The following is a 23,740-nucleotide window of genomic DNA, read 5'->3' on the forward strand; positions in this document are numbered from 1 at the left end:
TTATACATCACCGGATTGCAGGCTAAGTACAAGTAAAAGTTTTAACATATGCTGCAGCAGCCAGACATCGGGAACACTTCATTACAGATGACTTATTTTTGCTTTTCAAATAGCTAAAAATAGCTTTTGGCCATACTTCAGCTTAAAAAATGTTCAACCAAGCTTGTAATTTTGGGCATCCACGACCTGACAGCACAACAACCTGAGACTTCCCTGCAAGCTACACTGTATTTGAGCAGTACAGCCTGGTCCAGATTCACCTAAGCTTGTGAATGGTCTGTGAAAGAGCAGCAGCATGTTGATGAGAGCATCCCTCTGCTGTCTGCTCCTGTAAGCATGTTTATTGTAAGTCTTATGAACACTATGTAAAACAATAGTCTTATTGGTTTCTTAGAGTACTGCCACTCTGATTATCTGTTTCTAATTCTAGCTGTTCCCCATGTATGAATATAAATAATTTAGTCAGGGCCTTACTGAAAAACTTCTGAAATACCAAGCTAAGTTAACTAGAAAATGGTTTAAGATGTGTATATACAGTATCACACAAGTGAGTACACCCCTCACATTTTTGTAAATATTTTATTATATCTTTTCATGTGACAACTCTGAAGAAATTACACTTTGCTACAATGTAAAGTGGTGAGTGTACAGCTTGTATAATGGTGTAAATTTGCTGTCTCCTCAAAACAACTTGGCCCAGTTAGCCATTTTCCCTCCACGGTGTCATGTGACTCATTAGTGTTACAAGGTCTCAGGTGTGAATGGGGAGCAGGTGTGTTAAATTTGTTATCGTTCTCATTCTCTCATACTGGACACTGGAAGTTCAACATGGCACTTCATGGCAAAGAACTCTGAGGATCTGAAAAAAGAGTTCTTACTCTACATAAAGATGGCCTGGGCTATAAGGAGATTGGCAAGACCCTGAAACTGAACTGCAGCACGGTGGCCAAGACCATACAGCTGTTTAACAAGACAGGTTTCACTCAGAGCAGGCTTCGGCATGGTCGACCATTTAATCTACCTCTGTAATACCAATTTAGATATTTGCAGCTATCCTATGCCTTCCGTAGCCAATTTCCTCGGCAAGACTTGTCTCTAGTCTGCTCTCCCTTAGAAAATCTGCTACGCACTGACTGTCTCGTCAAACCAGCTACTTCATTTTACTTACTAATCTTTAATACTTTTTCTGATATTTCTGGCATATTACGGTCATTCATGTTGAGGACTGATCTGACATTTGGAACATCCCGTTAAAACAATTTGTCTTTGCCAGGGATAGGCTGGTCCAATTTAAAATCCTCCGCCGGGCATATTAAACCCTTTCCAAGTTTCACAACTTGAACCCAGCATTGTCCCCAACCCTGGCATTGTCCCCAACCTGAGAGAGACTTCTTTCACGTTTTGGGCAGTGGTGCTGGGCGTCATCAACACAGTTGCCTTGTCTCACTTCACTTTGGATCCAAAGCTGTATCTGTTGGGCCTTTGTGGAGCATATGGCCCCCATGGATGTTGAGAGAACATTTCTAGGCCTGCTATTCTGTAGCACCAGGAAATCAATTATGATGCATTGGGAAAAAAGCAGCTCCTCCCCTTTATAATCTTTTGGAAACAGTCAACTATAACTTCCTACTTCGCCAACATAACTATGAAAAATGTAGAATCCCCCCCCCATCCAGATGTGAGCACAGTGGCTGGAAGATCCCTCCACAGCAGTGGATATGAGCTGCCCATTACCCCTCCCCCTCTTTGACTCTGGAAGTCAGATCCCATTCTCTTGTATCCCTGCATACCCAACCCTCCTGATGGCCTAACTATGAGAAGGTGGCGTGTAGCCTGCCTGGCATGCTGTGGACTGTTACCTGAGCCAATTGTTTATTTTTGTAATTGTCAACCCTCCCTTGGGTTTTCACAAGTTTCCTCCTTTGCACAGGTTTTTTTCTATGTACAAAAAACAATAAAAAGATTTATTTAAAAAAAAAAAATACAGTGGAAACGAGGGAAAAAAAATGTCATCTTGGATCTCTTTCCCAGCTTGGAGCCACTAGAAAATAATGAATTGGTCTATTTAAAAGTGGTGACAATCATTGTGAAGTTGCACTGAGCGCATAGACAGTCTATAAGTCTAAACACAAAAAAATAGATTTTGATGGAATCATTTAGAGAAATAAGTACAGAAACTGGCCGTAGCAGCTTAAAAAAGTTGCCAAAACTGTCAGAATCGGTGTCAGAGGTGACACTTTGTCGGCTTTCAGAAGTCTGGTACTGTAGATGGTATTTTTTTCCTTCAGGTTTTTATGAATGTACCCAAGTCTGTGCTGACAGGGGCTTGATGACTCAAGCTGATTGACGGGATCATTTGTCAGGAAGGCAACTACTTATGCTTGTCCTCAGTATAGCAAATATTGGTAAGTTTTTAAGGTTTTCATTGTTGGAAGTATGGAGGCGGATTGCACAGTGCACATGTGGCCACGAGTGACTGTGCTGGTACATGGCCACGGTGAGGGTTTTATAGTCTGCTCAGGAAAGCGGTTCACCAGAAATAATAAAGAAATGTTGGAATGCTTTGTGCATTCCTACTGCATTACTTGACAAATTGTTACTATTTCACTCTTTAGATTTGGAAAAATCAGTTCTAGGGCCAAAAGACCTTAGTCTGTTGTAGCTAAGTATTTTGCCATGTATGCAATGTATCTAATTTTTTTTCATGCAGAGGGAATAGTTTCTAGGCTTTGTAATTTTTTTTAAATAAGTGTTCCAGTATGATTGATATATTGCTCTAAGTTGTGTTACATTAAACTTAGTGAATTTGTACTTGGAAAAGTAATAGGTTTGCTAAAAAGCCTGCCCAGTCCACTGCTGAAACCTTCGCTGCACATATTTCTGCTGAATTTGCCCACCAGAACCAAACTTCTGAGTATTTGGGGTGGTGGGGGGGGGTCAGTATGCAAGCTGGAAGTCGGTAATGTGGGCAGATGCTTTGTAACCCTTTGTATGCTCTGACCAGAGACCTGCACAGGGATTTTGAAAGGGACTCTAAAAGCCATATGGAAGGTCAAAATCCACAGCAAAGTTGGATAGTCTGTCCAATGAACATGTTACTGTTCCCTGAATTGGGTTTGCTGTAAAGGTTAGTTTTAAAGCTGACTAGCTTTTTTTTATCTATAAATATCCAACAACTTTGCAAACATTACCTCCTTATGTGCTTATCCTTTCATTGTGCTTTGATAATCGTCTGTTTTAAAGGAGTGTAAACATCGCTATGTTTATGTTCAGCTTGTCTGCCAGCTACACTGTAGCTGCAGACCAGGAGTGAAGTACAGAGGCTTCTTCACATAACCTAAACTTTCCATATGCTGCTCCTGGTGACATTGCACTCCAAACACCATGTTTGATTCTGTTTCTTCACTAACTGGAGTCCTAAATGATTTGCAGTTATTGGAGAATAGAAATTCCTACAAGCCGGGTGCCCCCCGGCTTCTGGCAGTGAAGTTCTTAAAAGGGTATCAGGAGCAGATTCATATGAATTGAATTTTTAAGCTATGCTCTGAATCAGATGGGCTTTTAATGTGGTTATCAAATATTCATCCTTGAATTTAAACAAATGTATGCATGAAAGACACATTCCTCTAATGTGCATTTTCCCTTTCAATAAAAATATTTTTTTTTTTTTTTTTTTTTTTTTTTTAAGGCATAATAGCATGCATAAACACATGCAGTTTGGGGGAAATGTAGCCTTAATTCCTCATTCAGAGCAAAAATGAAAACCATTTAAGTGCTGACAGTAACCTATAGTATTTTTATACAAGACATAGTTAAATGCCGGCTCTGCTCAAAATTTTGGGTTGAATTGGGAAGGGGGTGCTTTGGTCTACAATACTTCTGGGGTAAAGGATGCTGCTTCAGGTTGGTCCACTATAGCTGAACCTCACATACACTCTGACAAAGTGCCAGCCCAGCTGGCAGAGCCACTTGCTCTGGGAGCTGGCCTATGATTAAGCACTAATTTTTGCTGCGCTTATCGACTAGCAATAAATCAACAAATATCAGGGTCTATTGTGCAGCCGGCATAATGTTGATGAACAGCATTAGAAGCATAAAAAGAAAAGAGGTGCAGCGCTAAAAAAAAAAAAAAAAAAAAAATTCCTTAGCCCCTTCGGTCTTCAGGTATCAATAGTAACCAAACACTTCATGGGATATATTTGAAGAGTGAGCGAGGGAAGATGACCACCACCGGCATCCAAACACACTGCTTCCTACCCTCTTTGGACCCTTATCACAAGGGTCAAATGAGCAGATGGATGGAAAAAACACTCCAGTTCACGATCGTCCATACTCGATCAGGCACGGCAGATAAAACAGGATAGACCCAATGGTGACACCATTAGATTCACATAAAATATCATCTTATAAAATATAAAGGAAGAATCCTCAAGGTTTAGTAATTCTAATATAGGTTTAATGTTTAAAACAAGAGACTGTTGCACTCACATTAATATATTAAGGATAATTGCTTTGCTGTTTGATACAAACATGCAGCTCCTGGTTGATACTGCCAATAAGCTGGCCGCCACATCCCGGTATACAGTTGCGTCACGTCTCAAGCTCCTCCCTACGTGTTTCATAACATATTGACGTCAGGGGCGTGGCTTGACGTGCATAGAACTGTATTATATAGAGGGGATGTCTAATCAACGGCAGAAATTACATGCACTCCAACCAGCGGAAGCAAACCAAGGATGCTAACCAATGGCTGGAACACCGCTAATCCACAGTAATCAAACTGTAAATGGCAGGCAAAGGAAATTACTATCGTTGAAACACTAGCCACAATTATGTATGTATATATTAAGGAAAATTTTGCCCATACTTAACATAATTTTCCTTTCCTGGAGCCTCCCCATGTCAGCCTACTATGAGTCAGCTCTGCCCCCTCTGACCCCTCCAGGACCACCTTTTTTCTAGCCCATAAAGGGTGGCTGTTGGACCAGCTCGACTTTCAAACACCCTTCCTCGCGACGGAAGATAGGGTGGGAATCCCCAGCTGACATGGGGAGGATCCAGGAAAGGAAAATTATGGTAAGTATGGGCAACAATTTTCCTTATTCCTGGACCTCCCCATGTCAGCCTACTATGGGAGGTACCAAGCAACCTAAAACAAGGGCGGGAAAAATAATAAAACTCAGAGAGTACTGCTGCTAACAAATTTAATGGCCGACAGCTGCAGAAATAACAGAAGCACCAAACATTTCCACATGAGAGAGGGCTACATTTAGCCTATAATGTTGGATGAAAGTGTTGGGTGCGCTCCAACTTGCTGCTCTGCATACAACCTCAGGTGATACCTTTGCATAGGCTGCCCATGATGCTGCCATACCCCTAGTTGCATGTGCTCTGATCTCCGCAGGAGCTGGAAAACCCAGGGACTCGTAAGCTATCTGGATGATCTGCACAATCCAGGATGAGACAATCCTAGGTGGAGCCGCCATGCCCTTTTTAGGTCCTATAGGAAAGATGAACAATTGATCTTGCTTGCGAAACTCCTCAGTCCGCTCCAAGTAAACTGAAATCAAAGAGACCAAGTCTAGCCTCTTCCAATCATCCTGGACCTGATCTACGTTGAAGGCTGGCAGGACAGTCTCCCAATTCATGTGAAAGGCAGTAGAAACCTTCGGTAGAAAGTATGGAACTGGTCTGAGAATAATCTTGTCGGGAAAAATCACACAAAAGGGCTCTTTAGATGAAAAAGCGCATAATTTGGAAACTCTCCTAGCGGAGGCTATGGCCGTCAGGAATACTGTCCTCAATGTTAAGTGAAATAAAGAACAGGATGATGTTGGGTCAAAAGGAGGAGCCAACAATGCTTTCAACACCAGAGTTAGGTCCCATTTGGGAAAGAAAGACTTTAGGGGAGGCCTGATTTTAATGGCTGCCTTCAAAAAACGGACCACGACCGGATCCAATGCCCACCTGTAGTTCGTCATTGCTGAAAGGGCAGAAATCTGGACCTTCAGGGAATTATAAGCGAGGCCATCCTCCAATCCCTGCTGGAGAAACTTCAGGATGTTCGCGACTGAAGGCGATTCGGGCTCCCAGCCCTTTTCCACAGCCAGGCGTCGGAACGCCTTCCATACTCGGAGATAGGTCGAGTTTGTAGATCTTTTACGGGACTGCAACAAGGTGCCCAACACTCGCTCTGAGAGGCCTAAATCCTTCAGAGATCTCCTCTCAATTTCCATGCCATTAGTCTCAACCTCCTGGGATTCGGATGACATATTCCATTCTGGAGCAGGAGATCCTGACAAACCGGCAGTGGGATTGGTTGACACATCTTCATTCTCCACACCAGCGGGAACCACGGTCTCCTGGGCCAAAATGGTAGAATTGCTATGGCTGTTACCATCTCCCTGCGAATGTTCAATAAAGTCTTGAGGATTAAAGGAAGCGGAGGAAACACATACACCAGGGGGAAGTGCCATGGTTTGGACAGAGCATCTTGGCCGTAAGCTTGTGGATGGTATGTTCTGGAGAAGAAGCAAGGAAGCTGGGCATTCCTCCCTGATGCCATGAGGTCTATTACGGGCAACCCCCAGACTCTGAAAATCCTTCGCAGGAATTTCAGGTTCAAAGCCCACTCCCCGGGATCCAAAAAGCTCCAACTCAAACGATCTGCTAAGGTATTCTCCAGCCCTGGGAGATAGGCTGTCGCCAGGGAAGCAAGGTTCTTTTCTGCCCACTGGAATATCTGGCATGCGATCTGAAGTAGGACTCGACTCCTGGTGCCCCCCCTGACGGGACACGTACGCGACAGTGGTCTTGTTGTCGGACAATATTTTGACCGCTTGATCTTTCAAGAGCGGCCGGAAGGCTAGAAGAGCTTGTCACACGGCCTCCAATTCCAGAAAATTTAATGTTTGCGGGACGTCGGGAGGCCACCGACCCTGAACCTACTGACCCAGGCAGTGGGCTCCCCAACCCAGGAGACTGGCATCGGTAGTAAGTACTATCGGCTCTGGAGGCTGAAGGGAAATAGCCCGTGCAAGGTTGCGTGCGACTGTCCACCAAAGTAGAGACTGACTTATTGACCATGGAATGCGAATTTTCTGTATTAGGGAGTGGCGATCCCATTGGAGAATGAAATTGCACTGAAAAGTCCTTCTTCTCCACCTGGCCCATGGGACTACCGGAATCGTGGCTGACAATACTCCGAGATAGCGCATGCATTACCTCGCTGCAAGGAATGAACTCGTCATCACTCTCCTGGTTTGGATCTGGATGTCCCGAATCTTCTTCTGAGGGAGAGAGACTCGACCCCGTTCGTGTCGAACTTTCCCCCCAGATATTCTAAAACCTGGGTTGGCTGCATCTGACTTTTCCGATGGTTGACTAGCCAGCCGAATCGAGTCAGCGTCTCGCGAGTGAGGGCCACATGCTGAAGGAGAAGAAGAGGCTAGTAGTAACAGATCGTCCAGATAATGAAAAATTTGAACGCCTGTGACTCTGAGGGTCGCAATGACGGCTGAGAGCACTTTTGAAAAGGTTCTGGGTGCTATGCAAAGGCCAAACGGGTGGCACTGAAACTGGTAGTGAAAGCCCTCCACCGCAAACCTGAGGAAACGATGAGTTGGATGGATGGGGACATGTAAATAGGCATCCGCTAAGTCGATGGAAGCCATCCAGTCCCCTTCTTTCACCACGGATATGGTCGTCTCCAATGACTCCATCTTGAAAGGCGGGACCCTCATAAATAAATTTAGCGCCCTCAGATCTAACACTGGACGGGAACCTCCCGAAGGTTTCGTCACCAGGAACAATGGGGAATAGACTCCCAGACCCCGTTCCTGCCTTGGCACCGGGACGATGGCTCTTGCTGTGACCAAGCTGTTTATATACTCTTGCAAACATTGCCTCTTCTCCGAAGAAGTTGGAACTCTGGTTTCCAAAAACAGGGACTGTGGAGGTCTTGACCCAAACTCGAGTAGATAGCCGTCTCGAATTATGGCCAACACCCATGCGTCCTATATCTCGTCTGCCCAAACCCCCTCGAATTGAGCGAGCCTCGCTCCCACGTGAGAGTCCCGGGCGGAGAAACCTTCAGAAGGTCTTATCGGAGGACTTCGGGGCTTGGCAGCCTTAGGGGAGGATGAACCAGCTGGTCTCCATTGCCTGGAGAATGGCCTGCCAGGCCTGTAGGAACTTGCTTCCTTGAAATTCTCCCTGGACCCCCTTGCCGGGCGAAAGGGCTGCCGCTGTCTTCTCTTTTCTTGCGGAACTAAACCCGATTTACCTCCGGATACACGCTGAATCGCTGACTTCAAGGGTTTACCGAAAAGCAGTCTACCATCGAACGGCACCGAACATAGGCTCTGTTTCGAAGAACTGTCTGCAGCCCACTGCCTTAACCACAATGCTCTTCAGGCTGTCACAGAGTGGGCCATGATTTTTGCCATCACTCTGACCTGGTCAACGGCTGCCTCTACCAGAAATTCTACCGCAGTCTTCACGAATTGCCAGGGTGAGGAACCACCAACTCCTAACTCGTCTGCAGAACAACCATCCAATTCTGACACCCAAGACTTGAGAACTGCTGCTACAAAGGTAAGGGCCAACGCCGGCCTGCACGCTGCCCCCGCCCCCGCCATTGAATATAATCGCTTCAAATCCATATCCACTCTCCGATCCATGGGATCTCTAAAAGAGACTGAATCCTCTAACGGTAGAGTGATATGGCGGGCTAGATGCTGCAATGAGGCATCCACCCTGGGGGTAGTGTCCCATAATTCCGCATCCTTCACACTGAATGGATACAATTTCAAAAATCTGTTGTTGACGTTCATCCTTTTTATCTGGCCTAGCCCATTCATCCTCCAGTATTTCTCGGATCTCAAAAATGAGGGGATAGTACTTCCGTTGTTTCTTTGGGGGAGGAGACTCCTCCTGCCACTGCAGTGTGTGTTTCACTGCCTCCAGCAACATGGGAACCAACGCAAAATCGAAGGTGCGTGATTCAGGGGTCACCTCGTCCTCTAAAGGAATTGGAGTCGGACCCTGCGCCTGTTCCCAGATCCGAATCTGCCGAAGAAGATGCTGGACAGACCATCTTCTTGGATGCTCCTCTGAGCCCTTCCCTGACTGCGGCCTTAATACAAGATTTCACCTGCCGAGCTTCAAAAGCGTTATCTCGCGCAGCTTCTCTAATGCCCCGTACACACGGTCGGACTTTGTTCGGACATTCCGACAACGAAATCCTAGGATTTTTTTCCTACAGATGTTGGCTCAAACTTGTCTTGCATACACACGGTCACACAAAGTTGTTGGAAAATCCGATCGTTCTGAACGCAGTGACGTAAAACACGTACGTTGGGACTATAAACGGGGCAGTAGCTAATAGCTTTCATCTCTTTATTTATTCTGAGCATGCGTGGCACTTTGTCCGTCGGATTTGTGTACACACGATCGGAATTTCCGACAACGGATTTTGTTGTCGGAAAATTTTATGTCCTGCTCTCAAACTTTGTGTGTCGGAAAATCCGATGGAAAATGTGTGATGGAGCCTACACACGGTCAGAATTTCCAACAACAAGGTCCTATCACACATTTTCCATCGGAAAATCCGACCGTGTGTACAGGGCATAAGACAGGAAGTGCACACCAATTTTCCAGGAAGGGCTGCTGCCGGACAGGCCCAACAGCCTGTTTCTTCCAGCTGACCTGGAGAGGAGGACCTGGATGAGGAGGAGGACTGCCTTCTATGCTTGTGACTGCACTGAGGCTCTGGAGATCTGGAATACCGAGACCAGGGGGGAGCCTGTAACTGCATGCGACTCTGCGACTTAGTATGTCGCGACTTCTTCTTGCTTTTCCGAGGCAGTGCAGCAGATTTAGAGCCTCTTTTTCGGGCATTTTGCTCGCACTGGGCTTTTCTCTCTGTAAAAAGACAGAAGAGATGCTCTCTTTTAAAAATATATAAAAAATTAAAAATATATATAAAAAATACAATAAAAAAAAAATCATTGATAAAAATTTTTCCATGGGTTCTTCAGTGCAATAGGCAGGGAACACAGGCAGGCAGGCAGATAGACCTGGAAAGGAAGGGAGGCCCAAAACACAGTGCACAAGTACAAGGCAGTAGGAACATCTATGCAACAAATAGCAGAGTTCCTACCTTGATGCAGAGCAGACTTGCCAAGCTGGAGCGCTGCGTGGAACTGCAGGAAGCCCAGAGCGTGGGAGACCGCCCCATTAAGTCCAGGCAGCGGCGTGAGACAGCGCCGAGCGTCTCGGCGGTTGCTAGGCAACTGAACGAGCAGGGAAGCCGCCGTGACGTCACCCGCCTGGCTCAGCGTCATTCTGCAGCACACGAGAGGCGGACTAATATCGCCCAGCAGACCGCTAGACACCAGGGAAGGTATTTCATTTAACAGTGCACAAGAGCCAGTGTACTTGCCCATAACACCTGCCTGTTTCTCATCTGCCATAAAGCCAGTTCTTTAAACTGAAGGTACATGTCCCTGCACCACGGGAACCCACCACCTTGGGAGATTTACAGCCTGTCTGGGGGGGTCTTCTGTGCCGGGAGAGGCTTAAGCCAGACAGGACATTATTCGACCCAGTCTTCACTCCTAAAACTTGTACTTTTCTTTCCCTTTTTTTTTTTTTTTTTTTTTTTTTTTTTTTTAAAAAGGCATCCGGAGCGAGGACAAAAAAAGAACGTCGAGCTGGTCCCTATCTATCTATCATCTATCTATTCTCTTTAATGTATGTGAAAGTCAGCCAACTTGCACTTGATTGTTAAAAATTGATCATGTTCAAATATATATTTTGAAAACATAGTATGCCAGAAGACTGCACCATCTAGTGCAGTAAAAAAAAAAAAATATACAAACATACGTATAAAAAGTAATTTGCTAAGTGTTACATCTTAAATCAAATATACACAGTGTACGAGGTAGCATAAGAGGGCTGGCTAAACCATGATCAAACAGTAAAAACTGAAAATTTGCTGATAAATGCATTCACATCCCAAGTGACGTTTAGGCCAAAGAGATTATAAGTCTTAGCCTTATAAATCCACTCAGTTTTCAAGCTTGGACACCCCCCTGGTCATATTATTCCCTTTCCAGTTACCCATATATTTGTTGATACCCAAAAATATGGTACCCTTAGGGTCCCAATTTATGATTGGTGTCGTAATGTTTGGAGAGGCTGTGCTTGGGGTAGCCGTTCTTGATATTGAGGATGTGCTCCTTTAGTCTAACCTGAAGCATACGGACAGTACGGCCAATATATTCCAGCCCACAAGGACACCATATAAGGTAGACTACATGCTCGGTGGTACATGTAATGAAACGTTTAATATGATGGTGTTGCTGAGTAGAATTGGATTGAAAAGTGTCCTCCTCCTCCTCTGCATGTTGATGTTACAAATTTAACACTTCAAGAAGCCCCCTACATTGTGGAAGAAAAACTATTGGGGGGAAGTCTATAACATTAGGCGCTATTTGAAGCCTCAAAGGGGGGGCCCCTCTGCAAACCACCAATGGCTGCTCCGGGAGAAGAGGTCCTAGAATTTTATCATTTCGTAAAACATTCCAGTGCTTATATAAGATTTTTTTAAAAGCATACTGCTGAGTAGCAGAAGTAGTAAAAAGGCATTTTTTTTAAAATCTCAGAGATTTGATCCCTGTGATAAGGGTTCAAAGAGTGTAAGAGGCAGTGTGTTTGGGTGGCGGTGGTGGTCATCTTCCCTCTCTCACTCTTCAAATATGTCCCATTAAGTGTTCGGTTACTATTGATATCTGAAGACAGAAGGGTCAAAGAAATTTTTTTTTATTTTGAGTGCTGCGCCTCCTTTTCTTTTTATGATTAAGCACTGGGACAAGCATTAAACGAGTCAACCTTTTATCCTCCCACTGTGGTATTACTGCTTGTGTATGCTGCATTACATGGATTTGCTACCTTTTAAAGGGCTGGTTCACACCAGATGCAGTCCAGTGTGTTTCCATGTATACCAGTGGACCTAGTTAATCACAGTGCGTTCCAGTGCAGTCAACAAATGTAAAACATGCTGCATTTTTTTCTACATGGAACACACCTGGAAGGCAGCAAAACTCATCAAGAAAGCTCTGGAACACATTGAAAACACCCGTAAACGTGCATGCAGAAATTCATCTGAAACACTTTTCTAATCTGCAATACTTCTGAGGAGAGTTATGAAAGGTGCATTTGGCTATAAAGCTGTGTTAAGGTGTGTGTGTATTTCCCCCAGTAACCTAGAAACAATAAGGTCCCTTTCTCACTGATGCGCCTTTGTTGCAATCCTATTGACTTACAATGGAAAGTGCATTTTTGGTGCACTTTTGAGCCCCCCTGGTTTCTGACAGTGAAGGCAATTAGGGATAAATCTGTGCAGCAGCATTAGGACTGGGATGAAGACTACATTTTTTTTCCTTTTTTTTTTTTTTTTTTTTTTTTAAATTTTATGCCAGGAGAAACATGAAGACTGCTCTTCCTGACCAACCTGTTAAAATGCTAATTGCCTGATGGGAAAACTTGTCCAATCCTCTGAATCGCAAATCTGGAACATGCTTGCAGCCAATGAAGTCAGAGCTCATTATTGCATATTTGTTGTTTGGCCACTGACTCAGGAAGAATCAAAGCCACTAGATCAGTATGCCAGCCAAGCAGTAAGAAGGGTTGCTGGTTTGAATCCCAACCACAACACTACCTGCCTGGAGTTTGCATGTTATCCCTGTGCCTGCGTGGGTTTCCTCCGGGTACTCCGGTTTCCTCCCACATTCCAAAGACATGCTGGTAGGTTAATTGGATCCTGTCTAAATTCTCCCTAGTATGTATGAATGTGATTTAGGGACCTTAGAGTGTAAGCTCCTTGAGGGTAGGGACTGATGTGAATGTACAATGTATATGTAAAGCGCTGCGTAAATTGACGGCGCTATATAAGTACCTGAAATAAGTAACATGTTCCACAAGGAGTATATAGGCTATCTTTCTAAGCTCTACACCTGAATGTAGTCATTTCCTGTCTCTAATATACCAATGAAATTCCTGTCATTACTTATGACTACTTATTTACTATCCTTGCATGTTTTCCCCCAGGTCAGCCAGGGATTAATTATATTATAAAAGAGGTGAATTAAGGAGTAGTAGTCACGTTTCTATTAGTTTCGGTTTGGCAGATGATCAGTTGGTAGTTAAAATGTTAGTTCTTGTTTGCATTTTGGAGCTAAGGCTCAGAAAAATGTCGAGTAGATTTGGGCATTGAATAAACACCCCACGGATGAATCGCAAACACCCCAGGGATGAATCGCAGTGTGTAACCATATACACCTCATTTGTTTCCAGAGTTAATTAAGTTTTGCAGAAAAAAAATATTTCGTAGTGTTTCATGGTGTACGCCAGTACTGAAAGCTTTCTGGTTCTTGGGTTTCCTGAGTTCTTGGTCTGGCTTGGTTTTCTAATTCAAACTTTAGTACATTGTAAATGAAAGTTTTTATTGTTTGAAAAAATGAACTAGTCCTTATAAAGAGCATGGTACCTTATCTAATTTAATGGGTAAGAAGACGTATTCTGGACTTGCATGCCTGCAGTTGTGGCTTTCCGGGACACAGAGATCCATAGCCATACATTCTCTGTTACGGCTTATGGCTGCAGTTATAACACAGGCAATTATCTCTACATAAACCTATTTATGTTTTTTAAAATGAAGGGGAACTTGGAGCGTGACTCTGCACACAGAAGCAGATCAATTAAGATCTCTGGTAGGAGATCCATTTGTGTTATTTACTGTGGAAAAGCAAGCATACACTCCAAGCTTGCCATAGATTGCTCCCAGCGTGTGCCTGTTTTCCAATTTCACTAACTTGTTGTTGGTTAAACAATGATAAGAGAGTCAGCAGGCAGCAGCGGCTGTTAGTGAGAATTGTGTGTGCTGTAACTACAGTGTAGCATAATAAAGATGGTTAGAGGGGGGTAAACTAATTTTCTATATAAACTGAAGAAAACCAGATCGATAGGGGGAACGTGTTGATATTAGTGGTATTTCTTTTCAGTTTGCCTTGAAATAAAGCTACCTAACATTTTTCCACATGTATAAACCCAGTACAGTTATGATAAATAGTATCACAGTGGATTTAAATTTTGCTTTGCTTTTAACACCTTAAGTTCTACTTCTCTTGATCAAAGTAAAGAGATTTAATTTGCCACCCGCAAAGAGAAAAAAGACTGCATAACTATATACACCCCCTTCAAGTCCGTATTAGTATATGACTCTTTGTCAGCAATGGAGTCCAATTGTGTGCCAGCTTTTTATATCTGGACACTAGAGCTGCACAATCCTGGCTAAAATGAGAATCACGATTTTTTTTTTTTTTTGCTTAGAAGATAAATCACGTTTCTCTCGGCGTAACATCATCTTTCACATTAAAACAAAAAAATTGGGCTAGCTTTACTGTTTGACTTTTTTTTTTTTTTTTTTTAAAGCTTTAAAGTGTATTTTTCCCAAAAAAATTGCGTTTGAAAGATCGCGGGGCAAATACAGTGTGCCATAAAATATTGCAGCAATTGACATTTTATTCCCTAGGGTCTCTGCTAAAATATATATAATGTTTGGGGGTTCCAAGTAATTTTCTAGCAAAAATTATTGATTTTTAACTTAAACAAGTGTCAGAAAAAGATTTAGACTTTAAGTGGTTAAACTTCCTGCATTTACACTTGTTAAAAACTTGGCAGACTGCCTGGCTTTTTTCTTTACACACAGAAATTTAGCCCTTTGATCTAAGACAGAAGAGTTAGTTACAATGTTTCATGTTAAAAACTTGGCAGACTGCCTGGATGTTTTCTTTTGAAAGCTGAGTGAGCAGATAAGGCCCCATGCCGCCAGTGCAAACTCTGCTGAAAGCATGTTTTTAAAAGCTGATATCGGCGTTTAGAAACGGCTGCTTCGCCGCGTTTGCATGCCTCGTTTGCGTCTAGAAGCGTTTAGTTAAGATAACATCAAGACTCTCACCAAGCTCAAAAAACAGTATTATTTAACTCTTTCAGCCATTTTGTGAGATCAGAGTAAGTAGCAGCAGCTGAGAGAGCAGAAGTGTACTTGTATTTAGCATGTCACTTGCCAGGTCACCTGCCAAAAGTTGGGGACTGTCATTTGCAATGAAATGGAGTGGCAGGTTCAGATTTTTAGCAGAGATGCCTTTTTAATTTTATCAGAACTTTAGATTTCAGTTTTTACCAGTGTTGGCGAGTTTAGTCATCATGCATTATTTTCTTTATTCTGCTGAATTTTGTGATATTTTAATATCTTACAACTAACCGTAAACTTGGCCATAGATGGATTAAAATTTGGCTGGTTCAGCAGGAACCAGTCAAATTCTGATCCATCTATGGCCAGTCCTGTTAAAGAGCAGTCGATCTACTGATGGGTTGTAAGTGTAAACCAATAAACTAATTTGGTTATCATTTGGTCTGGTGTCCCTTCCATTGCATGTTTTTTAAGGATTTGTAGTTGATATAACCATACCTCAAAAGTCGACAACCACTACTTCAGAGGAAGCTAGTAGGATACTAGAAGTCTGTTCTAATAATCTTTTGGTAAATTCCTGGAACATTCACATAGAAGTAGAGAAATGTTACTTGCTGCCAAAATTAACGACTTTCCTTTTTAACCACTTGCTTACCGGGCACTTAAACCCCCCTCCTATCCAGACCAATTTTCAGCTTTGGGCGCTGACGCACTTTGAATGACAATTGCGCGGTCATACAACACTGTACCCAAATGAAATTTTTATCATTTTTTCACCACAAATAGAGCTTTCTTTTGGTGGTATTTGATCACCTCTGCGGTTTTTACTTTTTATTAAAAAAATGTAAAAAACTGAATTTTTTTTAAAAAAAGTTTATTTTTTTATATTTTGTTTTAAAAAATTTTAAACGGGTAATTTTTTTCCTTCATTGATGTACGCTGATGAGGCGGCAGTGATGGGCACTGATAGGCGGCAGTGATGGGCACTGATGGGTGGCAGTGATGGGCACTGATGGGTGGCAGTGATGGGCAGCACTGGCAGGTGGCACTGATTGGCACTACAGGTGGGCATTGATAGGTGGTACTTGTGGGCACTGATAGGTGGTACTTGTGGGCACAGTTAGGTGGCACTGTGGGCACTGTTAGGTGGCACTGTGGGCACTGTTAGGTGGCACTGTGGGCACTATTAGGTGGCACTGTGGGCACTATTAGGTGGCACTTTTATTGGGCACTGATGAGGCAGATGTGCCTCTTCCACTTGGGGACCGATGTCCCTCACATCCGATCCGGTGATCGGCTTTTTTTTCTACTCGCGCTGTCAGCGTGAGTAAAAAAAAAAACCGATTACCGATCTTTTGTTTACATCATGTGATCAGCTGTCATTGGCTGACAGCTGATCACATGGTAAGGGGCCGGGACCAGCCCCTTACATAGATCGGTGATCAGCCGAGTCTCAGTGACTCGGTGATCACAACGCGCCCGGCGCGCGCCCTGCAGGGCGCGCGCAGGGAGCGTGCACAGGGGAGGACGTCATATGACGTCCTCCCGGGAATGTAGGTCCGCGCTGTAGCCGTCATTCGGCTATAGCGCGGATGCCAAGCGGTTAAAGAGCATTTATAGTGTTCTCACTGTGTTGATGCCTACTCTGTAGTTCACGGACCGGTTTTATTGTCAAATTGCGTAAAACGTTGCATCTACTCCCAGAAGGATTTGCCCCCTTCCTGAACAGAGCACTCTACAACATGACAGAGATCACTGCTCCCGATGACGGGGAGCAATAGATCTGTCATGTTGCTAGGCAGAACAGGGAAATGCCTTGTTTACATAGGCATCTCCCTGTTCTGCCGCTCTGTGACACGATCGCGGAACCCGTGGGCACGGTCATGCAGCAGGCGCGTGCCCACTAACCCCACAAATTAAAGGGGACGTACAGGTACGCCCATTTGCCCACCGCTGCCATTGTGCCGACGTATAGCGTGTGGCGGTCGGCAAGTGAAAAGTCTCGCTTGTTAAAAAAAAAAAAAAAATTACCTGCTCTATGCAGTTGGTTTTGCACAGGGCAGCCTGGATCCTCCTCTTCTCTGGTCCCTCTTCGGTGCTCCTGGCCCCTCCTTCCTGTTATGTGCCCCCACAGCAAGCAGTTTGCTATGGGGGCACCCAAGTCACAGCTCCCTGTGTCCATTCAGACACAGAGCCATGACCTGGCCCCGCCCCCCCTCTCCTGATTGGCTGGCTGATTTTTATAGCAGCAGGAGCCAATCGCTCAGCGATGCTGTCTCAGCCAATGAGGGGAGTCCTGGGAAGCTTAGACACTCCTGCAACAACACTGGATAAAGACGGGCTCAGATAAGTACTAGGGGGGCTGAAAGGGGGGTGCTGCACACAGGTTTTTTTAATCTAAATGCTTGAAGATTAATAAACCTTCTGCCTTTACAATCCCTTTATCTGAAGCTTTATCAGAGGAAAATGCTGCTACTTCCCACTTGTATATCTAAGTATTTTTTAGTGTGTATTTTTTTTGCTTTGGATTCTTTTTTTTTTTTTTTTTCACCTGATTTTATCTACCCTACATTAATGTACCTTGCTCTCTCCAAGTCTTGCTTTCATTTGGAAGCAATAAATGGCATGTTAACGTGGCTCTTTTGACTTATTAAGCATGCTGGCCTTTAGGAGTGAGCTATACCATGAGATGTCTGGTTACTGTGTTCAATTTAAACTGCTGGATGATGGCCGCTTCCCCTTTGAGAAATATCTACACTACCTATTGCACACCTTTCAAAGTTTTTTATTTAACCAAAACAATAGTTTAGTTCATGGGTGACTGTCTGCAGGCTGAATCACCCACTGACCGCTTATGATTTATGGTTACACCCTGGTTAAAGGGTTATTCACTAGCAGCTCCCTCCTCTATAGTAAATGGCATTCAACTTTTTTTGGCATAGCAATGCACCTGTGTGTGGCTGCTTATGGGTAACAAATTGAATTTACTGAAGGCCCTGCAGTGTTTTCACCCTCCTAGAAAAACACCTGTCAGCTGCTAGGCATTTCTCATTGACTTGAAGCACATTTACTTGTTTCTAATGATGGTATAAGCTGAAGATTTCTAAGTTATGCATTTTTGGTATAGTTCTACTTTAACTTGTGCACCATGCTGTGTCCATCATGACAAGGTTCTTTGTTTTGTTTTTTTCATTTAGATTCTGTTAGGGAGAATATAGCAGTACTTCTTGGCATGTGTCTACCAGTAACTGGCTTTATTATTTGCATAATGCTATATTCTAGGGATGCACCGATACCAGTTTAAGACAGAGTACAAGTGCCGATACCAATTACTAATACCTTACTCTTTGCCCTGGTGATTTAGTGGTAGCCCAGCAGGGTATATGTTTTATATATTTATTTATAAATTAAATATTTATTTTTACATTTTTAACTTCTTTACTAAACTTATTTGCTATGCCTCTGTCCTGGTGGTGGTAGGCCAGTAATCATAAAATCAATCATTGCCCTTGGATGCATTTATTTTTTACCCATGACGCCCAGCTCACCTGCCTCTGCCCTGGGGTAGAGCACTTGCCAGAGCTTCTGCCATTCGTATCTCACGTCTAACACTGTCACGCCCCTTGCACGACATCCTCCTGTGTCTTTCTCCAAAGTCGGTGGTTACTTGAAGGTCTGTGGACTTGAAGGTATTGGTTTTAGGATCGGAGCATTTGCACAAGTACGAGTACTCGTGCAAACGTGTAGTGTTGGCATCGATACTGGTATGTAATTGTTTCCGAGGCTCACTTATGAGTATTACAGCAACCATTTAAAGTAAAGTCCTGCTTTTTCATTGAATTAATAAAACCTAGTCATGCAGCCATTTTTCTGTGGAACCTGCCATGTGTTTGTCTTTTAGTCAATGCGTTCATTCCTCTGGTATCCAATATTTGGTTTAACTTGGGCAGTCACTTTACTATTTTGAGCGTCCTGTGTGATTGCCACAAGATCGGGACTTTTGCTAGCATTTAGCAGGTGTGGCATTATTGACCTTTTTTATTCGTTCTTTTGGAACTGCGAGTTGTCAAACTGTACAACTAAGGCATTGTCTAGTACCCCTTAGTGCCACTATTTTAATTAAACCCAGAACCCTCACAAAATTGAATTATTGTCCCATCTTAGGTATATATGTTCTTGTGGTCACATTCCCTCCAACAATTCGCAGAAGGATTAGGATACATCTTTGAGAGTTTCTCTGTTACTTTGTACCTCGAAAGTTTGTAACAAGTCTCTTGTGTTTTCAATTGAATTCAGGAGGTATGTGTCAGTTTGGCAAGCTGGCTGTTGCATTACTTTTGAATCGCTGACCAGAAACAAGTATGTAAAGTTAGCGTAATGTCATTACTCCTGATCTGCACACTTTGTTCTTGGTTAGTAACTTGAAATATTGCACAAATATGCCATCCAGGTTGAAAGCACTTTTAGGGTTCAAAGTCACCAGTGGGGATGGTTCCTAAGACCTAATCTTGTTGGGATCTCTTGCTTAATAGGCTCTTCTGTTTAACTTGAACTGTGGATTGATTTTCCAGGCTCTTGGGTGATGTTACACCCATTGTGTGACTTGTTCTGCATTTTTTTTTTTTTTTGGCGAATTAAACTCAATCATTCCCTACAAAAGCGCTCATAGAAATCAATTTTTATCTGCGTAAATGGGCCGAAATACCTTTTTTCCTCTGTTGCTGGTATTTCTTCAGTTTTCCTGATATTGGGAGCTGCATTCCACAGTTTAAAATAGATCTATGAAAGAGGGTATCCCACTGAGTTGCACTATGGTCCCTTGAGTTCCAGGGATTAGAGTCGCAATATCCCAACATCATTTCTTTTTTACCTGATTGTCGCAGAGTATAACATTCTTTTTTTTTTTTCTCTGTATTAAACCATGAAAAGCTCAGAAATAATGAAATGTCATATCTGCTATTGAAAATAGTGATTTGTGAATCAAAATTTAAAGCATTTGTTCCTATGTTGATATCGGTGGTAAAGCTTATGTGCTGGAAAATTGGATTGTTCTATTAATAGTGCAGTTTTGACATGCCTGACGTGGTTTTCCCCATTATCTGTAAAGGTTATGCATTCCTGCTCTTTCAAGAGGAAACGTCCGTACAAGCTCTGATTGACGCCTGCTTAGAGGAGGATGGCAAGCTTTACCTGTGTGTATCCAGCCCCACTATCAAAGACAAACCTGTAAGAATCATTTGATCTAACTTGTTACGAAGAAAAAAAATAGACTTGGCATGATAACTTATAATATCCAGGGCCTTATGTCCTACTTTTTTTTTTTTTTTTTTTCCCACTTTATATGGCCACCTCTGTATATGTACATATGTCAGATGATCTGAATGTGGATTGCAAGTTTGGACAGCAAGTTTACCCACTTGCTGTCCAAGCTAATTCTGACATTTCTCACAAACATGTAAAAATCTGCTTTTTTATGCTAGAAAATTACTTAGAACCCCAAAATTATATATTTTCTGAAAGCAAAGTCCCTGGAGAATAAAATGGTGGGTGTTGCAGTTGTTTACGCCACACAATATTTGCACTGTGGTTTATCAAAGATCAAAGTTTGCAGGAAAAAATACTTTAATGCTTTTTGGTGCACACAACCACAATATGATACACAATTTTTTGGTAAAATACAAAAGATGATGTTAAGTAAATAGATGCCTAACTTGCCACGCTTTAAGATTGTGCATGCCAGTGGAATGGTAACAAACTACAGTACATTAAATTATCCATAGGCGAAGATTTAAGAGCCTTTACAGGTTACCAGTTTAGAGGTACAAAGGAGGTCTGGCACTAGAATTATTGCTCTCACTCACATTTGCAGTGATACCTCATGTTCACATTTGTGTGCATTCATGAAGGGGATGGGGGCTCTTTAACATTGTTGTTTTATTATTTATTTTATTAATTTTTTTTCCCACTGTCTTGTAATAGCACGGGAGGTCCTCTTTAGTGCCCGCCAAAGCATCTGATCAAACCAAGATTGATTGGTCTGATTCGCTGCTTTACAAGCTGGTAACAGCTTGTAAACAAACCAAAACCGGAATCCTCATCTCTTCCAGTTTCTGACGTCTCTGAGGGGAGGAACAACAGAAGTTCCTCTACACTTCCTCGTGCATCCAGTGCGACAGGGCAGCAGTGGGAGGAGGGGGACCCCCTTCCGCTGCCTGTAAAAGTGATTAGGCGGCAGTGTAGCTGCTTGAATCACAGTTTACTTTGTAGAGAATCGTCAGCTAAAAAGAATACCAGGATCATGACTGCAGCCAGGACCCTTATATCCCAACCCCCATCCCGAAGACCTATGAATGGGTACGGCAGGCAAGAAGTGAATTTTCTAATCTAGAGTAACCTAAAGTCATCTGTGCCTCTGTGGATTTTGATTGGCAAACAGAGCAAATAGCTTTTCGTATAAACCAGACAATATGTTGAAATTTGCGGCTACGCTCCAGGCTAACCAAATGCTCCCTGAATCCAGGCTAAAAGGTTCACTGGGATCTGTCTTGCTCATTAAGTCTATAATCCAAAGGAATGGTCCACACCATCACTATTTATATATTTACCAAGCCAGACACTGGCTGCTCCTGTGGCGTATTATGACCCAACACAAGGCTGAGTTGTAATGGCCTATGAGCAAGCCCTACTTTATGGCGACATGCATCAGAGGAGCCAGGGTCTGGCAGGGTCTGAAAGCTGGTTGAATTAGTAAGTAGCGGTGGTGTAGCCTTTCTTTCCATTAGACAGTCGTAAATTCTGCTTTTTATTTATACAGTGGTATTCAACATGGTTGAAGATAGAAGGGGACTGTTCAAAGAAGCGTAACCATTGTGGTGTGCCTAGGGCAGGAAGATCATAAAATGTGAAGCTACCTATACATGTGAAACAGCAGTTGCCCTTTAGTGAACTGTTGGGTATCAAGTGAACAAGATGATAGTGTTACGCATATTTTTACATTGAGAACAGTTAGGAAAATCTAAAACTTTCATCCACCTACATCATTTAGTAGTGTCGCACCAAGAATACCTGCTGTAGATATTTGTGCCATATGTTTATTAATATTTGAACCACTGCTTCGATGATATATATCTGATGTGTATCCGTATCATTAAACATTTTTCAGCACAGCTCCGAAACTGCTGGCACTAAAGAGTTCCTCCCTAAATTTCTCCACCTTTTCAGAAGTCTGCTGAATTGTTAGCATTTTACACATCTTATGATCAGCAGCAAAGTAAACCCAAGCTTTATCCAAGAGTCTCCACATATTTTTTTTTCTTTTTTTTTTTTTTTCTATTTTCAATTATTTTTTATTAAAGGTTTTACAAAGTACAAAACATAGTACAAAGTTTTACTTAGAGTACAATGCATGAGAACACACATTAAGATGGAAAGTACTCAGAGTGTAAATTCCTGAGGGTGGTTAGTTCTTACAATCCTATTACACTCTTATCTGTAATATACTGGTATATTTGTTCTTCTAGTTAGAGTAGTGCATTTCCATGAAACAATAATGTGAAATAATAGAGGAAGAGGGAAAAGGGAGGAGGAGGAAAGGAAAGGTAGGGAACTGGGGGGGGGGGGGGGGGGGATAGGGTGATGGAGGCATAGTTAAATTTTATCACACACATTTTTTTTTTCTGAAATGCAGTGTCGGGTGCCACAAATTGCTTGCCAAAATAAAGGCTGGTTTTGGAACTTTCATACCAATGAAAGATAGACAATTTTGTTTGTCTATTATGCCATTGGCAAGAGGTACATATACTGTACATGCTAGTCTAAAAACATCTGCTCCTCAAGAAAAGTAGGTTAAACAATACGGTTTATAGCCATTCTAGTTTTACTTGAATGAATATCTGTCATTGCAGGTTCAGATCCGGCCCTGGAATCTGAGTGATAGTGACTTTGTGATGGATGGGTCTCAACCTTTAGATCCAAGAAAAACTATATTTGTTGGGGGTGTCCCACGACCCTTACGAGCTGGTAAGCACCATGTTTTTCCTGGCTCTGATGATGTTTTTAATGTAGTTGCTGCTTAAATTGTATCAAATATTTTTAGGAATTACATAGTTGCATAGTTATTCAGGTTGAAAAAAGACACAAGTTAATCTAGTTCAACCAGTAAAAGAGGAAATCATTCAATCCCTTATACCCAATCCTACCTATACCCACTGTTGATCCAGAAGAAAGTGGAAAACCCCAGCAAAGCATGATCCAATTTGCTACAGCAGGGGAAAAAATGTATTCCTGATCCCCCCAATAGGCAATCTGATATTCCCTGGATCAACTTTACCAATAAATGTTAGTATCCAGTTATATTTACATTTAGGAAAATAATCCAGGCCTTTTTTAAAGCAATCTACCAAGCTGGCCAGAACCAGCTCTTGAGCAAGTCTGTTCTCTTAAAGCAGAACAAACCACTCCTATCCTCCAAGTTGCCTTGGCGCTTCACATGCGATTAGTGATCACACCAGCCACTTGACAGATCTGTTGAAAGCTGACATAAGCACTGGAAACTGTGGCAGTCACCAGAATGTTGCCTTGAATGTAAAATCATAAACTGCACATACATTTTCAACAAAACACTGCAGAAAAGATTGCTATGTTTTGATTTAGAAACATTTATATACTTCTAACTGTAATCTTGTTTTTGGTAAACTGTTAAAT

General features: G+C 42.7%; 1 protein-coding gene across 4 annotated transcripts in view; it reads left to right on the plus strand.

The window, feature by feature from the left end:
• CPEB3 (cytoplasmic polyadenylation element binding protein 3) overlaps positions 1-23,740 on the plus strand; it is a 218,998-nt gene that overhangs the window by 185,523 nt on the left and 9,735 nt on the right. For all 4 annotated transcript variants that reach the window (XM_073596053.1, XM_073596056.1, XM_073596055.1 and 1 more), the window contains 2 exons: positions 20,145-20,263; positions 22,942-23,056. In XM_073596053.1, coding sequence (XP_073452154.1) covers positions 20,145-20,263; positions 22,942-23,056 — 234 coding nt within the window. The remainder of the gene's footprint in view (positions 1-20,144; positions 20,264-22,941; positions 23,057-23,740) is intronic.

Source organism: Aquarana catesbeiana, linkage group LG08 (genome assembly GCF_042186555.1).
Source record: "Aquarana catesbeiana isolate 2022-GZ linkage group LG08, ASM4218655v1, whole genome shotgun sequence".
NCBI lineage: Eukaryota > Metazoa > Chordata > Amphibia > Anura > Ranidae > Aquarana > Aquarana catesbeiana.